This window comes from Sinocyclocheilus grahami, unplaced genomic scaffold, assembly GCF_001515645.1.
Source record: "Sinocyclocheilus grahami isolate Dianchi unplaced genomic scaffold, SAMN03320097.WGS_v1.1 scaffold91.1, whole genome shotgun sequence".
Lineage (NCBI taxonomy): Eukaryota > Metazoa > Chordata > Actinopteri > Cypriniformes > Cyprinidae > Sinocyclocheilus > Sinocyclocheilus grahami.
Window position 1 is genome coordinate 3860491 of NW_015505270.1, and position 23837 is coordinate 3884327.

Here is a 23837-nt window from a genome sequence, read left to right on the forward strand (position 1 = left end):
AGGCGCAGAATAGAATAGAACTGAATAGAATGAATAGCGTAAAGTAGAATAGAACCGAATAGAGCAAAATAGAAGAGAACAACAGTATAGGAGCAGAGCAGAACAGAACTTCAGCAGGAAACTTGAGGTTGAAATATATTTAGCAGTTTAAATTGCTAAGGTTTGTTTCTTATTACACTGTACACACAGTTCAGTTATGCTTCCATATACATTCCACTTAATAGCTGTGTTAATGCAGGTGTCTTTAATTAATGCATGAAGAGTCCTAGAGTCTTTGAGATGCTGAAATGTTGGCAAGCCATATTACCCAGCTATCGTTCATTACAAACTCATTGTCTGTAATGAACGATATGCATGTAATAGTTAATCATGCATATCCACCAGGAAACATGCAGAATAAAAATGCTCGCTGTCACCTTTATGCACAAACTGCCTACATGTGTGACAAAGAGTGAGATCAGCACGCAAACTCATTTGAGCTGCTGCCAAGGAAGCCAGCAGTGTTTTTTTTCCCTCAATGAACGAGTGACGTGCTTCTGCCTCACTCCACCCAAACCCCCTCCCCACAGGGAACAGAGCGGCCCATTCATACAAGCGCTCAGCCAATCGGCTGCCAGGGGGAAGCGGGGGTGGTCTGTGACGAATAGGTCACCTGTATTACATCACTCAGCTTCAGGAGCACCGAGCGAGAAAGAGGAGAAAATCAGAATGAAGAGCGAGCCCTCCCCACTAGCTCTTTTTCTCAATTTCTCTAGCATGAGTCAGAGGCAGTCTGATTCCCTTGATGCACTGCGGAAGCGTAGCATGACGTCTCCTCGCTTTCTCTGTGTCTGTGTGTGTTTGGAGGGCGGATGGTTGAATGAGTCCTCTGCAGCCAATCGCAGCATCCCAGCATTCACTGTCTCTCCTCATTCATAAAAATATGAATTGTGGATGTAGATAGCTGGGTAATATGGCTTGCCAACATTTCAGCATCTCAAAGACTCTAGGACTCTTGATTCGCTGCATGATTTACTGCTTCATAGAAGTGATTTCCATTTAGGGGTATACTTTTTCCAATGTTTTGTAAAATGGATAGCTCACCTTTCTTCCTTCAAACTTTTTTCTTCTTCTGTGGAAACCAAGGAAAATATGTTAAAAAATGTCCATACAATAAAAGTCAGTGGGGTTGCTTGAAGGGGTGTGCATAAGACTGACATGACACCTTCATAATCATGAGATGACACATGTCATGAATATGAAGGTTTTTTATGCATGTTTATGACAACTGTCATTAAGTGTCATTCGCTCAGTTGTGTCATTTTTAATGCAAATATGACATTATTTGACCTAACCCTAACCTAACCCTACCCCCTAACCATAACCCATAACAAAGACATCTCAAACAATGTCATCTTTGCATTAAAATTTACATAACTGAGCGAATGACACTTAATGACAGTTGTCATAAACATGCATAAAACCTCCTTCATATTCATGACATGTCATGATTATGAAGGTGTCATGTCAGTCTTATGCACACCCCTTCAAGTAAAGTGCTACCGTTTTTGTTGATATTTTGAATTAGATGTTATCATATTACAATGTTGGATGACAAAATAACCATATGAACTTCACACACTAGACAGTAGAGTACATAGTGTTTAGTACATCATTTGGGACAACTATGATCATTTTAATAATAAGAATGATGTTATATGATATCCCGTAGAACATGGCTCAAAAGTTGCACATTTCTGGTTCACTATCGATGAAGAGGTTCTTGAGCTTTACTGATGAGGCCTCATTAAACCAAAAAGGTTAGGAAACACTGACCTATAGACAGTTTATAAGATGGCTACTGATTGCTGGAGCAGAATTCAGGTGATATAAGATGAGCAAAAATACAGAATTTGTGAATGAACGCCGTTCATAAACAGAGTGATGAGAGAGAGAGGTGTGGAAAGCAAGTGTGAGCAGAATACATTGGACTCAGCAGCAACCGCCAATGAGTCACCAATTGCTCGGCCGTCACTCCCGGTAACTGGTCCACCCTCGCCACGGTAACCAGTCAGCTAGAGTCCTTGCACCGTTCGATTGACTTTATCAGAGACGCAGACACACACACACTCACCAACAAAACATCTATGCCAAATGTGTATGGGGGAAGGGGTATGACTCATAAGTGACTAAAGCCCCCCGCCCCCAACTTTTCTAAGTGCTGAGGCGGTACCATGGTACAGCGATTCTATCAGATGGTAATAGCATGGTACTTTGATTCATACCATGGTACTGGATGACAACCATATTATATATAGTATTTACACACGTCCACAAAAAGTACTGCTGTGGTATGTAAAAAAAAAAAAAAAAGGGGGTTACATAATGGTATCACCACGATACATTTGATGGTAATACCGTAGTATTTATACCACGGTACAGGATGATTATCCTGTATAATGATATTCACATGTAATATAAGGAATATGTGTAAAAAGTGTATTACATCATTATATGTCCTAAAAACAGTACTGCCATGGAACATTCAATGGAGGATAAATATATACATGTATACATATGACCATGCTACATTTTCTAAAATTGATAGTAGGCCTATTACAACGGTTCATGTGATCAGATGGTATCAGATGGTAATAGCATGATTTTTTAAAATTTTTTAAAGAATGTTTAAAAGAACGAAACAAAACAACACGGTGTTACCATGGTACATGTCCAACAAATATAACATGGTACTGACATTGCACATGTGATACTACCAAGTTTTGTTTTTGGGAGATGTTGCCATGCTTCCTTATTAAGTACCATATTATTAGCATCTGATTAACATCGTTGTATTGCTATGGTGCACTCTTCTTATTATCACTACTTAAAATAAAATAAACATTAACTGGACTATAAATAAAATCTGAAAAAATGAATAAAACACATTATTTTATTTCAGCTACTGTACATTTATAATGTACTCGGCCACTTCTCATTTTCATTTAGTTTAAGCTGAAGTACTAAAATAAACTAAAAACTAAACATAACAATCTAAACAGATATAAACATTGCTTAAAATGACAAAAGCATTTTTTTTTCAAAATATTAACATCAAATATATATTAAAATACCACTGAAAATGTTATTTCGATTATTAAAATGAAAAGAAAAAAAAAGTTTCATCTCATCTGTCACAGTCACACCCCACCTCCCTCCAAATCCAAATGGGACTCTGGTCCCCTTCTTGGAAAGCCATCCTGGATATATTTAGGACTCCAGAGCATGAGTGTGATTGTGTTTGCGGAGATGATTGTCAGTGGTAGGAGAGTGTTAGGTTATTAAATGCTGTGCGCTTCCCCCAGGAAGTCACACCAGGAGGAGGAATGAGAGCTGCTGGTTTCACACCTCAAATGGACAGCACAAACAGGCAATAACAGGAGACAGCCTGTGCCTGCTCCTCAAACCCACACTTGCATGCATTCATGAGCTATTAGATGGGCATCGACAAAAAAACCCCAGCTGTTTAATATTCCACATTCCACATGATTCTTTACTTTCATTTCGCTGACATGATATATCGCCTGTCAATAGTCTCCGGCCGCAACCACAACAGAAATTTGCCCTTGTTGACATGAATATTTTTCATCTACATCCGACCAGGGAAATCAGGTCAGACTAGTTTTATTGGCTCAGCGACTTCAGGAGAGGCTAACAGTTGAAAACAAACCTTCAGTAACAGATGATTCTTTCTCAAAGGCTTTTGCTGTTAGAAAACGGTCAGTGACAAATTAAGAGAGAATCTCAGGCGATGAATGCTTAGAAACATTCTTTGTTTTCATATTATCCTCATATTTTTTGAAAGTATTTTAAACCATAAAAAAATTAAAGTTTAAATTTCATGACTCTACAAAGTCAAGCATAAATAATCATAAGGCATACTTATAATACTTACATAATTACAACTTCACATTCATTTATTATATTGTACAAAGTTCATCAAAGTACTTTAAATGTTTACTCAAATTTCTTGTTGAATGCTTAGAAACATTCTTTGTTTTCATATTATCCTCATATTTTTTGAAAGTATTTTAAACCATAAAAAAAATTAAAGTTTAAATTTCATGACTCTACAAAGTCAAGCATAAATAATCATAAGGCATACTTATAATACTTACATAATTACAACTTCACATTCATTTATTATATTGTACAAAGTTCATCAAAGTACTTTAAATGTTTACTCAAATTTCTTGTGTATTACAACAAAGATACGCCAAAAACATTTCCAGCACATGTTGAACACCAGAGACATTTAATAGCAGTATCTTATTTACAAGCAAATACATGTGCACAGCCATTGGAATTCAATGGGCGACCGCAAAGCTGCATGGAAAACACAACACAAAAGAGTAACTTCCTGTGTCACGGATGAGACCCAAGGTGACAAGAGCAGACAAGCCACAACAGAATCATGCACGATTAGACAGCGAGAGATCAAACGGGCCCCTATCACGGCCACTGCATAAGGTGAAGGAGAGGCATCCGGCTAAACGTATATTTAAAGATCGGAAAAATGTGCAGTGCTATCAGCCGACAGCAGTATAGTATAAAAGGAGAAATGTTTGAATGCAAATATTAAAGTTTTCTTCCCTGAAAAGTTGCAAGTACTCAAACATGGGGCCAAATGTTAAGTGTACAACCATACATTTACTAATGCTAGATGCCATTCATGCGTCTCCTGGATCTTTTAAGAAATATTCCTTGATCCTAATTTTGGTATTAATAAGCCGTTTGAAAGAACTACATGGCCAATAAAACACGTCTGAACCACATCAATAATGAGGACTTAAAAACAGTAACTTTAATTTCATGTTATGTAAGGAGGCAGAGAGAAACGGTAGAAGAGAATAAAAGAAACGCATTGACTGTTTTAGATTCAATTCATTTCACACTGCCATTCACAAAGAGAAAAGCTCTTCATGAATGGTGACTGGTTGCCTTCTTGTCAAACGTCACAGGGAAAAAAAGCACACACACTGCAATAAAAAAAGCAAGACTTCCCTCTACTGGTTAACAGGGAGCATAGTGCATGCCTGTACTACAAACAAGAATTCATACATATGGTTATTTTAATACTTTACAGACTTGAAAAGAGCAAATAGCACTCAACATCAAACCACTAATGATTTCAGAATAGGTATAGAGCTGTTAGCATCCACTATACATCTAGAAATGTAAAAAGAGTATCTTGCTATCTGACACCCAAACTGCATTTTCAAAAGCAGAGAACGGGAAAAAAAACGCTCTTCCTCCAACGCTCTGGAATTCCGCGGTCTTCCTTTCAGATGAGTAGATAACAGATGGAAGGAATTTTTTTTTTCTTAATTATATTTTCCCCACTGGGTCAACGGCTCAATGCAGGCCCATGAATGCGTTTTCATTTCCAGCAAGTGACTAGAGTAGATAAAAAAAAATAAAAAATTATTATTCATGTGTTCACTTTACTGGACTGGACAGTCATTATTATAAACTATTCCAGAGATGTTCCAAACTGCATGCTTGCTTCCCGAGCACAACTTTTGTATGGTCATTGCACTATTTGACCTGCAACACTGGACAATGCCTTTTAAAGTCAACACCATATGGCATGTGCAACCCAACCCAATGTGCCCTATTCAGGATAAGCCTATTCAGGATACTGTATTTTAAAGTTCATTTTGTAAAATCCGAATAAGCTAACACATACAACTGTGGAACTGCAGTGTCCGTAATATAAGCTGCCCAAGACAGGGAGCTTCAGGCAGACAGGAAGGACAGCTGATTGTAAACCACGTGTAAGCATGTGTCTCCCCAGATGTGTTCAAGAATTTGCAAGGGCCTTGGTGGAAGTGTGGGCTAACATCTCAGCAAGAACTGGTAAATCTGGTGCAGTCCATGAGGATGAGATGCACTGTAGTACTTAAAGCAGCTGGTGGACACCCAAAATACTCACTGCAGCTTTTGATATTGACCCCCGCTTTGTTCATGGACTCGTTATTCCTTTTCTGTTCATCAAATGCCTGTGAAACCTTTTCAGTTTGTCTAAGTTATTGAACTTTCTATGTTAATACTAATATTTACATGTTAAGAAATATTGCTGATAATAAAAGCAGTTGAATGTGCGAGGACATTTCTTTTTTTGTTTTGTTTTTGCGAAGTTATTTAATTCACTGCATCCAGAAAAGAGGGTGTTCATAACAATAGGTTGTGAAAAAAGGGCTTTTAATTGAACTTTGCATACATTTTTAAATATAAAAAATATATAGCTGCAAAACTAAATACAAAATAGCTTTGCCTTCATATAAAAGAGGCTCAGAAATATTTACCTTTAATAGATGAAGAGAACTCTGGTCCGTGGAAGAGTAGAAACGGAGTCTGCCATTTTTCGGATCTTAGCATAGTTAATAAAGCCTCTGAGGAAGAGCAGGATGCCTGCAGATCATAAAAACTCATATCAGTGCTTGCGCCTCTTGCTCCTTTAAGCCCTGTCTTCAAACGGCCTTTGAACTGTGCCGACAATGTACATCTTTTTAATGCTCAAGGTGTCATTACACTAGAAAAACAAACCAATTTTAGCACTTATTGAAGCTATTTTACAAGCAGAGAAAACTGCTGTTTCGTGCACTCATACTTACCAAGCACCAGAAACACCCACCATAACCAGTACTGTCCATCAAAGTAACCAGGGAAATAAGCAGAGAACTGAGAATGAAAAGAGAGAGGAAGAGTGAGAAAGAGATGCACGGATAAAAACACTGATCATGTCCAGGCTTGTAATGTCATGAACAAAACACATTACAATACATTACAGCATGTTTGAATCATTTAGTCAGATTTTAGCTGTTGTGGTGATTACTAATGGGGGGGGGGGGGGGGGGGGGAAGGGGCTTTGCCCACCATAACCAGTACTGTCCATCAAAGTAACCAGGGAAATAAGCAGAGAACTGAGAATGAAAAGAAAGAGGAAGAGTGAGAAAGAGATGCATGGATAAAGCACTGATCATGTCCAGGCTTGTAATGTCATGAAGAAAACCCATTACAATACATTACAGCGTGTTCAAATCATTTAGTCAGATTTGAGCAGTTGTGGTGATTACTAATGTGGGGTAATGTGCTTCTGGAATGTTCTCACTAACCCAGCCAAGCCAAAATGGTTAACCAATAGATATACTATCGAAATAAATCATAATGTGTAAAATTAGCTGCAGCTGTCTAGGTGGGAGCGTACCCGTACGATGAGAATCCATTTGATGAGGGACAGACCAAACCCAGATATGGCGCCATAACGCCCAGCTGCTGAGGTTGTAAGGCAGAATGACAGAAAGAAGCCAATCCAGTTGAAGAGGAATGCCACTGAGGAAAAATTATATTTTAACATTGAAATCAGAAATATCAGATTTTCTAAAGATTATGTGGAATTGTTTATTCTCATAAAAAAACAATTAAAATTCACGACACTCATCACCAGCATTTTCTTTTTGTTACTTTTTTCCCCTTTCTTTTTTATTTGGTTGGTAACATTCACACTTTCGTGCTTGATGGGAAAGACATAAAAAAAGATGAAAACACTCACTGAAACATGTCAACATGAAAATGCCATCGTTGCCTATCTGCAGCTGGTCAGCATCCTCAAAGTCATCTCTGGCCACAAAGTCATCATCCTGCAGGAAAATACACAGAGACAGAGATGTCCATTAAATCTAAATGTGTAACAGAGACAGAAAGAGCAAAGCAAGGCTAAAACAAGGCAATCGTGAGATTGTTTAAAGGGGTCATAACATGAGAAATCTAATTTTCATTGATTGTTGAAACTTTCTTGATCATTATAGAAGGCATTTGTTCCATTAAAACATCTAGTTTTATAGCTCAAACATCTTCCTCTAGAGCAAGACATCGACGAATAGTTGAACATGATTGTACCACAGGACCCTGCCCACTAGCTGACTGTTTACACCGGATGCGACCGTGGCATAAAAAGCAAATAGAACCCATTATAATCACTGACGCTATCTATACTGAATACAGTATTACAGATGCCCATTCAATTTACTCCATGCACTAGAGCTACTCCAGTCAAGACAACAAATGGAAGCACTGACTTCAGAAGGACTCCAGCATCAGGAACAAGTGGATGGTTTATTGTTAATGGCGTTTGGAGGATTATACATTTGTTCGGAGCATTTGACTCCATATTATGTAAACGAAGCACAGTATAATGGAGAGTTTGCAAAGAAACTTCTGTGGAAAGATGAAGCAGCCAACTGTATTGGATCTGACAACAGCTGCAATGCAATCCAATTACACCGTAAACAATTTGACAAACATTGGTTTGTCTGTTAATGACGGTTTTACATGGATAATGTTTTCAGCATTACTCACATGCAATAGCAAGAAGCGTTGATACTATTTCCTGTGCAATGCTGTTAGCCGATCATTACAGTGGCCGTTTACTGACAAACCCTAAAGTAGCCGCTCTTTAAAAACAGATCACTTCAAACAAGAGGATCAGCAAATATTTAAAAAAAATGTATGCAAAACCCTTTATTAATGTTATAAGTGGCCATTAAGGAACAATTAAAAAAATCCATGTCATGACCCCTTTAAAGGGATAGTTCACCCAAAAATGAAAATTTGATGTTTATCTGCTTACCCCCAGAGCATCCAAGATGTAGGTGACTTTGTTTCTTCAGTAGAACACAAACGGAGATTTTGAACTCCAGCCGTTGCAGTCTATCAGTCGTATAATGCACGGCAATGGTAACAAAATCTATGAGAGTAAAAAAAACATGCACAGACAAATCCAAATTAAACCCTGCGGCTCGTGACGACACATTGATGTCCTAAGACACGAAACGATTGGTTTGCGCAAGAAACCAAACAGTAATTATATAATTTTTTTACCTCTAATACACCACTATGTCCAACTGTCTTTGCGCGCGTGCGCACGGCATCCGGTGTATGAGGTGTGTACGTGCTCTGGCGTAGTTTACGTTAATTGATATCCAGCTGAAGAGCAATCAACCATAACTTCAGGCGAGCAGGTTCAGAAGTTGGGAATCCGTGGTAAGTCACCACTCCGAATGAGTTCGCGTGAGAGAAAGTAATCTTTTAGTTTTAAGTCGGTTTGAACAATCCGGATAAGCGCAAGTAAATACCATTTTGAATAGCCATCGTACCTACAATGTTTGTGCACCGTGTAAATAATGAGTGACGTATACGTGCGAGAGATCACTTCTGGCGCTTGAGTGCGTACATACCTCACGCACCGGATGCCGTGCGCGCGCCCAAAGATAGTTGGACATAGTGGTGTATTAGAGGTAAAATATTATATAAATACTGTTCGGTTTCTCGCACAAACCGATCGTTTCGTGTCTTCGGACATCAATGTGTCGTCACGAGCCGCAGGGTTTCATTTGGATTTGTCTGTGCATGTTTTTTTTACTCTCATAGATTTTGTTACCATTGCCATGCATTATACGACTGATAGACTGCAACAGCTGGAGTTAAAAATCATCATATGTGTTCTACTGAAGAAACAAAGTCACCTACATCTTGGATGCCCTGGGGGTAAGCAGATAAACATTTTTGGGTGAACTATCCCTTTAAATGAGAAAAACAAGAGAATTAGATAACAATAGGAGAGGAGTGTGAGTGGATGCATTGGGGCTCATATAATTCACAGAAACATAAACCACAAACACTTAAGTAAAAATTAAACAACACTTTAAGAGCGGACTTGGTAGACATGTACAAACCCGATTCCAAAAAATTTGGGACACTGTACAAATTGTGAATAAAAACAGAATGCAATGATGTGGAAGTTTCAAATTTCAATATTTGGTGCTTTCACACTTGGTTTGATTGCTTGGTCTGAACCATAGTTGGATTGCTTACCCTTCCCCGTGCCGCCTATGGATTCTGTTAAATTTTATGGACAAAACACATCTGGAAAACAGCGGAGGATGCAGGAATAGTGCATGACTTATGTTTTCCTAAAGTGCATACTTGTGTTAAATGTTACTACACTTAAGATTTAATGCATACGACGCAATGCCTATTAATGCACTGCTTCAAAAAAATTCTCAAACTAATCAAGACTAGAAAAAAATTTATTTCTCTAATGAAGTTACAATATGCTTTCATAGTACAATAAAGTCTCAAAGAATGTTTGAAATGTGAAATTTCTCCACAGCTTGCAGGATCATGATTACAGTTTCATCAAACATTTTTGAGCTTCCATTAAAAGTTGTTCTGACTGAAAGAACTGCATTTCATATATACAACTTTTGATGATTGTGCCAAATTACCAGACGTTTCCACAGACATATATCAAATAGCAAAATATATCCAGAAAAAACATTTCAGATACTCTATAGCACATAACTATCATCACATCTAAAACCTAAGACACCAGGGGCATCAGATGTTTGAAATGTGAAATTTCTCCACAGCTTGCAGGATCATGATTACAGTTTCATCAAAAATTTTTGAGCTTCCATTAAAAGTTGTTCTGACTGAAAGAACTGCATTTCATATATACAACTTTTGATGATTGTGCCAAATTACACATATACATATATCAGACATATATCAAATAGCAAAATATATCCAGAAAAAACATTTCAGATACTCTATAGCACATAACTATCATCACATCTAAAACCTAAGACACCAGGGGCATCATTTCATGGCCTGAAAAGCACCAAGTCAAGTGCTGTTATCCAAATGGCTGCTATTAGTGCAGATATTTTTCTGTGCAGCAAATTTACATTACCAAAAAAAAACAAAAAACTAGTCAAGACATGTAACAGGTTCAAGCCAGAGAAACAGGACCCTGGGGTCTTCCTAGATCGACATCACCTCCACACTTTACGGTCTCACACACTCTTATTGTACCTCCAGCGCACAGCGAGTAACGTCATCGAATGTGTCCAGACGCTCCCTGTGCTGTACGCAAGCAGTGTGTGGCAGAGAAACAGAGCAGTGAACAGGGGACACTACATCACATTAAAACAGTATTTCCTGTGGTGTGATGTTAAGGATTTGTTGTCCCGGAGCTGGATCGAATTAATGGGTGAGATTACCATACTCACTTGGCCTGACACCAGTGGGATAGTAGCCTCTGCTTTGGTTCTCTCAGCTTCGTCGTACGATGGTAAAGATGTGGCTACATTATAAGATGGGGGCTTGGGAAATGCTGCATCGTCCTTGTAATCAAAATATGCTGAGTATAAGGGAAAAATATAAATGGTGATTACTCACATGTGTTATTGCATAATATAGTTTGAAAAATAAAATAAAATACATGCTGTGCACTATGATTTCCATGATGATTAGACATCCAAATTCAATATTAAACCTTTAAAATAGAACCCAGAAAAAAAAAGGAAATGGAAAACAGAAAAATAAAATGGATTTCATTGGGCCCTATAAATGTTGCATACCTGCACTGTCAGCTGCAATGCTACTGTAAGGGGGCGGAGGATCACTGGCCACCTGAGGTCCCTCCTCTGGCTCCTCTTCATTGGGCAGCTGGTGACACAAGAGAATTCATTGGCTGCATGAAAACCTGAACTTTGCCTCCCGAGTTTGACTGTGACATCATTGCAAATACAACTCTGCCATAAAGGCAAGTGGAAATATGAGATGATCATTTTGTTAAGCCAAATATTAATGAGTTAAAATTACATTTCAGTGGAGTCAGTTTAAATGCTCCCTACAAATGCAGACTATGACAACGTAACTCCATTACATATGTAACTAAGTTTAAACTCACATGACTTGCCATACACTCATTATGTGGCCACACACAAAACAGTCACATTTGTTCCAGAAGTGCTCACCTTCACCATTTCATAAATCAGGGGGGGGGGGAAATGAGCTGCCAAACTGCCCTTCATAATTTATTCATGTTTTATTCACTAAATGATGAAGTAAACAGTCACATAATACAACCGACTGAAATAGGATTATACCTTTTGTAGCAGTATTAACAATAATAACCCTAAATCCTACTGTATCAAATTTGATGCACGCATTTCTAAGGCCTCTAAATTATCAGCAAGATCAAAACTTTTCTGAAAAACCTGTTGCACAAAATCTACTACATGCCTTCTACTCCCTCAAAAGTCCTTTTAGTATAATTCTAAAAATGTGCACCTTTATGGTGTTATTATTATTAAGTATTTTATTGAGTAAGCATAAGAAGAAATTTTATATTGTTAGAAATATTTCAAGATAAACATTTACTGGACTGAAGCAACTGAACATTTTGTAGTCTGCTGTATTGTTACACAAATCTCATTGATTTACATTATAAGCCATCAGAATTTCTTCTTACTATCTTACATAAATAACAACATCTGCACCAATTTGCATATCTCTGTGCTCAACTTGGGCCTCTGAATAAAACAGGAATATTTTCCTCAAAGTATAAGCTCCATATTCTCACTATATCATACTTTAAGGGCCATAAAGCCACGGGTCAATAAACTGTTATATTTCAAAACATTTTTTTTTCTGACTATAATTTCAGGCATTTATCAGGCTTTACAGAGTTAAAGGGACCATATAATAGACAAAGTTACATTATTTTTCAGATTTATATATCTTTAAAACGCAACTCATGGTAATACCATGTTTCCAGGCATACACCATGGTAATACCATGGTTTTTGAGACATGTTTCACGTCCCAGAATCATGGTTTTATCAGTTTTCGAAGTATCTTGGACATGCAATTCTATAGTCTATAGTAGATCTAACCAGACATTTTGTCAACTTATAAATTAAACAAACCAGGCTGGTTCCTGCTAACGTTACATAAATATCTGCCAATCTGCAATATCCCTGCATTAAGTTTACTTACCCTGCACTGGGACTGTTAACGAGTTACGTAAATTATATCGTATGAATGAAAACTTTGACGTAAGCAAGAAACAATAGCATTAGCAACTACTTTTAAATAACGAACTGGCTAAACTACATGTTATGTCATGCCGCTATCATTTAAATGGACGAGTTATTCATTTCAAAACATTGCGGCCCGCATCCTGTCAGAGCCTCGGAGTTTCCCGACAACACTCCCCGCCGTGGAGGCGCCTGCCGCGGGTCTGCTTTAAAAATAACCGTGTCGAGTCACAGTGGAACCCACTCACCTGCTGATATCTCCCACTTGGCTCAGCCATCCTCAAGAGAGCTTAAAAGGATAACGAGGATCCCAGTATACACACAATTCAGGCAGGAAACTGTCAAAATAAAATGATATATCTAGTTAATGGAAAAGTCACAGCCCTCATCAGATCAGACTTGCATTTGAGCTTCCTGTGATGTCAGACTCAGTCATCTATCTCGTGCTCTCACAGGACGGCACGAGCACCATATTTACGTCAACCAGGGATATTTTTCCTACATTGCAAACACCTCCCATCATCTTAATGCTTTAACATTCATTTTGATTGATTTAAAGCATACTTTAAAAAAATATATATTTTATTACACACTCCAACTATACACAATGTGCAACTGTTCTGGTGTGAATGGAACTCAAATGTAGGACTAAATACTTAAGAATAAGGTCCCATAAGTTAAAGTTAGTTAATGCATTAACAACAATTTCCACTCCCATTGGTGCTTTTATGGGATTGTGGTTTCATGCTGATTTGCCCTGTTTAGTAGGCTAAATCTGGCCCCTAGTCTGTATACATTTAAAAGAAGCATCATGAATTCATAGATCAGGGTAGTTTGGATGTGACAGCTTTCTTCAGGCCTTTATGCTTTAGAGCTGTAGAAGGAAATATGTAGAAACTCACAATCTACATTCTGCATACAGACATATGAGTGGTATTAATGCATGACAGATATCTGATACAGCTGAAAGACGTGTCCTTTCCAGCAAAATCCAGAAGTCAGAATAGGAGAGAGATGAAAATCCTTTCTTTCAGAAGACCCAGAACCCTGGTTTTTGTTGTCTGTTGGTACAGATAATGAAGGAGAGACATTATTAGTACAATGAGTTCTTCAGTTATATTCTATTAGGCCTTTTTAACTTTCTCTGGCATCTCCAAATTGACTCCAAACAGAAGTGCTGTCACTGTATTGTGATGGTTGACCATAAGTTAGATTTTAATGGCCAATATTGATATCTTAAAGAACAGGCTGAAGACATATCACATCATACAATTTCATTTAAGGACAGTTACTAACACATGCAGAATGGCTGATATTTATTTTACATAATATTTACCGGAATAATTAAAAATGTATTATAAAAAGGTACGACAGACTATACAAACTACATGAACTTGCTATAAAATAAATATGAAATCCTGTGAAATTGAACTCAATCTGAATAAAATTAAAGACATTTAAATAATAATAATATTATTTAAATAATAACAGGGACTTCTGAGAACATCCATTAGTTTAATATTATTTCAAATGTAGTGTTAAACCATTTACAATTAAAGTTATCTTACACTCTAAAAAATGCTGGGTTAAAAAGGGACAACCCAGCTATTGGGTTGTTTTGATCTAGCAGTTGGGTTGTTTTGACCAGTTGGGTTGTTTTGACCCAGCAGTTGGGTTGTTTTGACCAGTTGGGTTGTTTTGACCCAGCAGTTGGGTTGTTTTGACCAGTTGGGTTGTTTGACCCAGCAGTTGGGTTGTTTTGACCAGTTGGGTTGTTTGACCCAGCAGTTGGGTTGTTTTGACCCAGCAGTTGGGTTGTTTTGACCCAGCAGTTGGGTTGTTTTGACCTAGCAGTTGGGTTCACAACAACCCAACCGCTGGGTCAAAACAACCCAATACCTGGGTTTGTCCCTTTTTAACCCAGCATTTTTTAGAGTGTACAGTTGATAAATTAACATGATTTTACTGTAGCATTTCGTTTTCTGTAAAAATAATAAAATAATGAAAAGGAATTAAAGATATTAAAGGGAATAAAGAAATGAAAACAAACAAACAAAAACTAGAATTTATTGTAAAGTAATGCATTTTAACTGTTTGCGGTTAATATTTTTATTTTAATAAAAGACCCTGGCATTTTAATAAACCACAACCTAAACAGTCTGATGGTTTGAGTTTTATAAATCATTTACTGAAAGGCTACCAGAAAAGCAGATAACCACATCCTCATCTTGTTCTTGGGTCATTCTGACCCTAAATACATTTTATTTTATTTATTAAAAACAAAACAAAAAAGGTGTTCATCTGAGTGATATAAGACCTTAATATCACACTTGAAATAGGAATACAAAAAAAAATACTCTTATAGATTTCCATAGAGATCCTATAGGGTCCTCTAGTGTCAATAATCATAAAAAGCGATTGTATGCCATTTTTTCCACACAAGAGGTCAGCAGAGACACTCATTGACTGATGCATGCATGATCCATTATGATGGTTAGATTTGTCTGCATGAACTGGTATAATCTCTCTCTCTCTCTCTCTCTCTCTCTCTCTCTCTCTCTCTCTCTCTCTCTCTCTATATGTATATTTTTTTAAAATATAACCTAAACAGTCTGATGGTTTGAGTTTTATAAATCATTTACTGAAAGGCTACCAGAAAAGCAGGTAACCACATTCTCATCTTGTTCTTGGGTCATTCTGACCCTAAATACATTTTATTTTATTTATTAAAAATAAAACAAAAAAGGTGTTCATCTGAGTGATATAAGACCTTAATATCACACTTGAAATAGGAATACAAAAAAAATACTTATAGATTTCCATAGAGATCCTATAGGGTCCTCTAGTGTCAATAATCATAAAAAGCGATTGTATGCCATTTTTTCCACACAAGAGGTCAGCAGAGACACTCATTGACTGATGCATGCATGATCCATTATGATGGTTAGATTTGTCTGCATGAACTGGTATAATCTCTCTCTCTCTCTCTCTCTCTCTCTCTCTCTCTCTCTCTCAATATGAATATTTCTTTAAAATCCCTCCAAAAAAGAAGTGGTTTCTAGTAAAAGTCAGAATACATAGCTACTTTTGAATAAGCATCAATAGAGAAGGCTCAATTTACACTGCAAAGATAAACAAGTACTTCTGAAGTGCTTCAGAAATAAACATACTGATAACAAGACAATTAGTTAGACTAGATAGATAGATAGATAGATAGATAGATAGATAGATAGATAGATAGATAGATAGATAGATAGATAGATAGACAGCATCCCAGCGTCAAAACATACCTAACCAGCATATGCTGTTTTTTTCAACAGGGTAATCAGCCACTGAACATAATTATAAGTGGAATCGCTTTGGGGTCTGTCTTGAGTTTTGGACAAAGCCATTCACTCTGGCTGTAGCTGTAGCTTAAGACTCACAACAGTCTAATAGAACTTCAGTGAAGCAATGTGTTGTTTCTTCCCAGAAATATTAGCTCATGTTTAAAGATGTGTAGCTAGTCACAGTGATGCTTTTCTTTCTTTAACACAGAGAGTCACAGTTGGAGTGAAGGGAGAGGTTTATTCAGTTCTTTTAAAAGTGCCTTACTTCATGACTTGAGGTAAATCCATATATCATTATGAAGAACATTTCAGGACACGACAAACCTGTGTTCACATATTGATTGATACAATTTTCCTGTGTTTTTAACATGTTTTTTTTTTAATGTAATTATATTTAAGAAGAACACCATGGCACATGTTACAAAAAACACACGGAAACTCCAGGGAAGATCGAAAACCAGCAGACCTTAATGAACTGAGTGGTATTTTGAATCACAGTAGAGGTCCTTTTTGCATCGCTAACAATGTCATCGCTTAATGCTATAGCGCTCTGTCATTTAAAAATCATTCACATATTAAACAAAAAGAACAAACGTATTGCTTTTTCCAAACATTCTATAAAACACTTGCATTCATGTGCAAACTGTCTTGATAATGACTGTATTAGGCAGGGCACAGTGTGAGTGGGGTTCACTCGTATGGTATTTTTGGAGGGGCGACTGGAAAAAGGGATTGGGGTTTTTAGTACACCCAGGAGACTGGTACCCACTGCGGGGATGAGGAGGCTCTCTCGATGGCTTCCTCCACACCCTTAACACTCTCGTCTACATCGTTATTGATGAGCACTTCATCGAAAAAGTGACAGTATGCACTGAGGATGCCGTTGGATTCCTTCTGGATGTTCTGCACTGCCTCTGACTGAAAAAGTAGAATGGAAATCTTATGAGTGTAAAAATGAAAGATTGTTGTGTTATAACCTTTAGGTCATAAGCATGGCTAGGAATGAGCTTCTGAGGCTTATGTTTTGAATAAATCAGTTTCTAACCTGACTGGCAGTGTTAGTAGGAGCAATGAATATCACAAGAGGAGCGAACTCTGCCGTTCTGAGCACTTTCAGCATCTGAAAAAAAAACAGAAAGAGTTCAGAAAACCAGTCACTGTCCAAGCTAGAATTAGTGACACTGGAAGGTTCATAAAAAACAACAACAATGTGAGTGATAATTACAAAACATATCGCCACAATGCTATGATTCAATTGCTATACTAATTAAATTGACAGTTGACTCGACAGTGTGGCATTACCTGCGGTTCCACATCCAGCACAGCGATTTTCCCTTGCTCGTGAATCTTGTGGACAGTTTCGATCTTAGTCCCGAACATGTGTCCCTGGTAACTGCCGTATTCAAGTAGCTCATTCCTGATGATACCTTTGGTCATTTCATCATTGGAAATAAAATAGTATTCTTTGCCATTTTCCTCGTCCTTCTTCTGAGGTCTAGTGGTGTCTACAAAGAAAAATTCTATTTTCATTATTTCGTCTTGTTTTCCAGGAAATATTCTTAAAATAAGATCTTTGTAAGACTTGTTTTAAGAGAATATATCTTAAAGGGGTCATATGATGTGATTTCAAATTTTCCTTTCTCTTTGGAGTGTTACAAGCTCTTGGTGCATAAAGAAGATCTGTAAAGTTGCAAAGACTAAAGTCTCAAATCCAAAGAGACATTCTTTATAAAAGTTAAGAGTCAACCACGCCTACCTAAAACGGCTCGTTCTAACACGCCCCCACATATCTACATCACGATGTGGGAAGATTTGCATAACACCGCCCAAATGTTCACGCAAAGAAAGAAGGCGTAACTTTTATTCTTGCTGTAGTATTGTTGCCGCTGCAGCCATGTTGTGAAGGCGTTGTGAAAGCGAAACTACTTTATTTGGCCTTCCAAAAGAGGACGATATCGCTTCGTCATGCCTGGAGCTGATCCGTGCTGGTCGCTGAGGAAATACTTCAACTTCACGCTGTAGATTGCCGGATCGGCTTTCAACGTGGATGAAGTGGAGTCCAGCCCGGGGTCGTCACATGTGGTTGCCGCTCATTCGTCGGATAGGCGTAACAACACACGCTTGAGGTATCCGGCCAATCACAAAGCTCTGGATAGCTGGCCAATCAGAGCACACCTCGCTTTTCAGACCGATGAGCTTTGTAAAAATTTCAGAAAGGCGGGGCATAGAGGAGCAACAATAATGTACAGTATGTGGAAAATAATGTGTTTTTTGAACCTTAAACCGCATAAACATTTCATTACACCAAATACACAAAATAATGTTCTTTTTAGCAACATCATATGACCCCTTTAAATTAAGCTGATCTCTAAATTATATATCTTATAGTCTTAATATCTTATGCCGTTTTGTTTCACAAGTAAATGTAACTTGTTTTATGGATGATAATACATTCTTACTGGAGAACTAAAAAGTGAAAAATAAAACCAGAGATTAAGAAAATTATTTTGCAAAATCAAAACTGTCTTTTTATTGCAAAAACTGCAATAATAAAAAAAAACTAGTTAGGGAAGGTTTTTTTTTTTTTTTTTTAGTTGAACTAATAGAAGTCAGTCTAGAACATGTTTACATAGAAAAACAATGGAAAATCAGTGCAGTAGAATTAAAAAACTTTAAGCCCCTTAAGCCTTCAATATACTCACATTCAATTCAATTAAAATTTATTTGTATAGCGCTTTTCACAATACATATTGTTTCAAAGCATCTTTACAGAAAATGTCAGAAAAATGTTACAGCATGTCAACTTGACATCATTGTCGAACAGGTTTGACATGACGGTGAGTTATGGATAATGACAAAATTTTAATATTTTGGTAAACTATACATGGATTTAAGGGTGTATTCACACCAGAAAAGTACGCTAGTTCACTTGCTTTGGTCCGGACCAAATACAATGTTGATTTTTTTTGTTTGGTGTGGTTCGCTGTCACACTGCCCTTTTTGCAAGTGTAAACAAAACCACACGTGTGCTAAAGGTCATCCATTCATTGGACAGAAATTCTCAAGCGTACCAGAGTTCGTTTAGAACCGGACCGAGACCACCTCTTCAGATGGGTCTCGGTGCGGTTGTTTGGTCTGCTCCCGAGTGCGATTGCTGTATTCCCACCTGCCCAAAAGATCCGCACCAAGAGGGGAAACAAACTTGAGTTCGATTCAATCGAACCAAACAAGACAGGTGTGAATACACCCTAAGACTGTATACAATTTAGGTAAACTATACATGGATTTAAGACTGTATACAATTCCGTTTGGCTCTGTTTAAAAATTCACACTCTCAAAAACAGGTGGAAGAGTTCAATGTTAAGAAATTATAAAGAGAAGGCATGCAGCTGGACAGTACATACGTGGTGCTGGGTAAGCAAACTTCTCAGGATACTTGCTCAGCAGTGAATTTTTGATATGGCTCCTTCCAACTCCAGGCGCACCTTTAAACAACAGCAAAAGAGCAAATAACATTTTAACCTGTAAACTTTAAATTAACTATGCGTTTTCAAATATTTTGATCATCTTTGTAGATCTACTGTACATGATCTACGTTTTATCAATGGACTCTTTTTTCATATTTCAAGTGTATTCAGAAGCAGGAATTGTCATAGCTGGGTAAACATCTATAGTCCGGGATGCACATAAGTGTTGCATGCTTGACCAAAATAAAAAATGCGCTGGGTGTTTTAGATCGACTGACTGTAAAACTGCGTAAGATTTCCATTCGAACTGAAAGCATAAACCTAGGCTACTGTATGCGCTGCCGTTTTGCTCAGAGCAAAATGCGAAACTGTTACATTTCATTCACTGACGCGTTTCACTCAGCAGCGCTAAAACCTGCAGTGCATATATTTACTTGCTGGCAAAAATGAAAATGATAGCACTGTATTTTTAAGTGTACTATAAAATAATTGTATTTTTATTTAATACTTTTTATTTTAAAATATAATAGTATAATCACACTGTATTTATTATTTTGTTTAAGATTTTATAAATAAATAAATAATACTATTATTGATAGCATTTTTATAATATACTTAATGGGTAACGCTATGTGCAGCAAACTTATGTGCAAAACTACACCAAATATATTTTTGTGCTCCCGTTTGCTAAAAAAAAAATAAGCAGCAATATATATATATATATTATGGTGATCAGAAGAGAGAATTATACCGTCACACCCTCACCCATTGTATTAGAAACACCCATACAGCAGCATTAACAAGATTTTTGAAAATTACGGTAATTTTAAAACAAAGTATAGTGTTATAAATGTATATTAATTTTTTTTACAAATGGAAATATAAAAAAACTTTAGTTTAGGGACCAATTCTCACTATTAACTAGTTGCTTATTAACATGCATATTACTAGCACATTGGCTGTTTATTAGTACTTATGAAGCACATATTAATGTCTTATTCTACATATTTTAGATCCATTAATCCTGCCCCATAACTAAATTTAACAACTACCTTCCTAACTATTAATAAGCAGCAAATTAGGAGTTTGAGGCGTAATTAATAGTTAGTTAATAGTGAAAATTGGTCCCCAAACTAAAGTGTGACCAAAACTTTGGCTGGATTTACAATTTTAGATAGATATGATGATGCTTACCAATGAGAACCAGAGTTTTTCTGTTGAATGCGGGCAGTCTCACTACTTCCTCATAGGATATTACATCAAGCTGGTCAAAGACTATGGAAGAAACAAAAATTCATTAACTAATGCATGACAAGAGCAACTGTCTAAGGTCTGTTTCTACGACAGCAGACACATGTTGTGCTTTAACACAGACACCATTCGTGCTTCGTACAGAAAATAAAGAACATGCATATTACTAGCACATTGGCTGTTTATTAGTACTTATGAAGCACATATTAATGTCTTATTCTACATATTTTAGATCCATTAATCCTGCCCCATAACTCAATTTAACAACTACCTTCCTAACTATTAATAAGCAGCAAATTAGGAGTTTGAGGCGTAATTAATAGTTAGTTAATAGTGAAAATTGGTCCCCAAACTAAAGTGTGACCAAAACTTTGGCTGGATTTACAATTTTAGATAGATATGATGATGCTTACCAATGAGAACCAGAGTTTTTCTGTTGAATGCGGGCAGTCTCACTACTTCCTCATAGGATATTACATCAAGCTGGTCAAAGACTATGGAAGAAACAAAAATTCATTAACTAATGCATGACAAGAGCAACTGTCTAAGGTCTGTTTCTACGACAGCAGACACATGTTGTGCTTTAACACAGACACCATTCGTGCTTCGTACAGAAAATAAAGTATAGAGTTAATTTTTTTAATTACAGCCAAACAACAACTGGTTATTGGGAAATGGTATTTGAGAATTATTACAATTCATCATTGAAATCTAATTTACATTATTAGGGGTGTCTTTACATTCAAAACATGAAGTGAAGACAAACCCAAAGTGCAGAATATCAACAGCTTAAATCAACTGGATTTAGTGCAGCACAGAAAATGCTGTTTGTGTGCCTGGCATCTTTTTTTTTTAAACAAACAATGGGCAAGTAGATTGTGTGCTGATTCATAAAAGTCTATTTCGCTAAAGATTGTTATTAGAGCACTTGCTAGAAATGTTAGAGAAGTGAGCTTCACTAACTTGAGCTGTGTTTGGCAAGGTATTTGTCTTTGCATTTCTTCTTCTTGCCAAAAGGACTGCAGGATTGACTGGCTTCCTGTGTTGCTTTGCTTTTGCTTGCTACTCGCCTGAAGAAAAATGAAATGTTTAACTTGTGAAAGACAGGGAGATCTTAAATGTACATTACATTACTAATCCGTTACTTCAAAGAAAGTCAGTCTGTCATCAAATATAGAAAAAAAAATGAATGCATGTCAGAACGTACCATTCCTGAAGTTCTGGAGAAGGGATGAGTCCTGCGAAGTCTGTGGAGGAGTTGTCCACCTTTCCTTGCCACCAGTTTGGATCCTTCTTATTGATAATTTGAATGATGGCACCTGTTTGGAATTTCAGGCCGGCTTCTTTGCACGGGATGAGGTCATCTTTGGCTGGGTCATAGTCGAATTGTGCTCTCATATACATCTGCAAAAACATTATCCGAAAAATATTATTCCCTCGTAAAACCATTGTATGTGCTTCTAAAAGATGACTTATCAGCCAATCATGCCTTCTAAATCCAGAGATTGATTTCTCCATGGTTAACAAAAGATGTTGACCCAGGAACATGTCCTATTTGTGTATAAAAAAATATAATCTTACTCGTACTGTAGAAGCTTTAACTAGCATCTTCAAAAAAATTTTAATAAAATAAAAATTTAAAATAAATAAATACAAATTTGTTAAGTTAGTTAGTTAGTTTCCCTTGATGTGATATATTCATTTTTGGTTAAACTATTCTTTAAAAAATAATAAAAATAGAATTTTTGATAGATAGATAGATAGATAGATAGATAGATAGATAGATAGATAGATAGTGGCAATATCTACAGCTAAAGCTACAGCAGTTACAGCCTAAAAATGATAAGCAAAGCTCTAAATGGATCTAGATGTTCTAAATTTACAGTAGCACACTGGTTACTTGTATATGGTGAATGAAGACTTAGAATACTGCCATCGCATGACACAACGTCAAAAAATGTCTAGAAGGTTTCAGTCAACTGCATTTCAGTTTGACGCTGCGTGAACAGCAGATGGCAGAAGAAGGTTTGCAGTTACTTCATCTAATGAGAAAAGTGTTGTTATCTGCTATCGATGTTTTAAATAGTCACCTGTGTCTTTCAATTGGTTTCCCATTCCCATGATAAACCCCACATCTTAATTTAACAAAGGATATAGGATAGACAGACACAAAAAAAAGAAGTGATAAAATCACATTTAAGCGCATAGGAATAAGCGAGTTGAATAGACTGTGATCATTAAAAATAAAAGCAGGAAACTAGTAAGATGTGAGACTAGTTTCGCTGTTTTTTTTTTTCTCACCTAAAATGCCACGGGGCGACTTTGCTGATTGGGGATGATTTTCAATGTGACAACACCGTTTGTGTCTTTCTGTAATGTTGAACAGCATCCAACAACATTAAATGGTTAAGTGTAAAATATATTTTAGCCATTGCATAAATGCTTATCAGCACATTCAGCATTAAGCTTTAAAGGGGTTGTTCATTGTGATTTCACTTTTTTAATGTTAGTTAGTGTCTAATGTTGCTGTTTGAGCATAAACAATATCTGCAAAGTTACAAAGCTGAAAGTTCAATGCAAACGGAGATATCGTCTTTTAAAATTCTGGCAGTTTAATGCCCACAAAAACGGCTGGTAGGGACTACAACGAGGTACTTCCCGGGTTCGTGACATCACAAACCCAGATAAACCCCGCCCTCGGGAAAAGGCAGCAAAGGGGGCGAGGCCATGCTGCGCTGCTTTAGAGAAGAGGAAGAGAAAACTAGAGGTGCACGTAAAAATCTATTCATATATGAATCGCGATTCTGTCTTCTAACGATTCTAATGGATTCACAAGTTTCAAAATCAATGTTCTAAAGCAGC

The 23837-nt window shown here is 36.9% G+C and overlaps 2 protein-coding genes across 2 annotated transcripts in view; both read right to left on the reverse strand.

Annotated features, from left to right (window-relative positions):
* Positions 1-4275: 4275 nt before the first annotated feature.
* LOC107587258 (NEDD4 family-interacting protein 1-like) lies at positions 4276-13371 on the reverse strand. Its single transcript, XM_016274976.1, has 8 exons — positions 13177-13371; positions 11466-11553; positions 11115-11245; positions 7595-7682; positions 7250-7374; positions 6657-6723; positions 6348-6453; positions 4276-5436 (listed from the first exon to the last, which is right to left on the reverse strand). The coding sequence occupies exons 1-7, from the start codon at positions 13204-13206 to the stop codon at positions 6350-6352; spliced, it is 633 nt and encodes a 210-aa protein (XP_016130462.1). The 5' UTR covers positions 13207-13371; the 3' UTR covers positions 4276-5436; positions 6348-6349.
* Positions 13372-16481: 3110 nt separating this feature from the next.
* The window catches only part of LOC107587257 (55 kDa erythrocyte membrane protein-like), a 21225-nt gene continuing 13869 nt past the window's right edge, over positions 16482-23837 (reverse strand). Inside the window, 8 exon segments of the mRNA XM_016274975.1 lie at positions 16482-17175; positions 17303-17377; positions 17560-17762; positions 19662-19742; positions 21389-21469; positions 21939-22045; positions 22183-22379; positions 23277-23345. Of these exon segments, the coding sequence (XP_016130461.1) occupies positions 16999-17175; positions 17303-17377; positions 17560-17762; positions 19662-19742; positions 21389-21469; positions 21939-22045; positions 22183-22379; positions 23277-23345 (990 nt within the window). The 3' untranslated portion in view covers positions 16482-16998.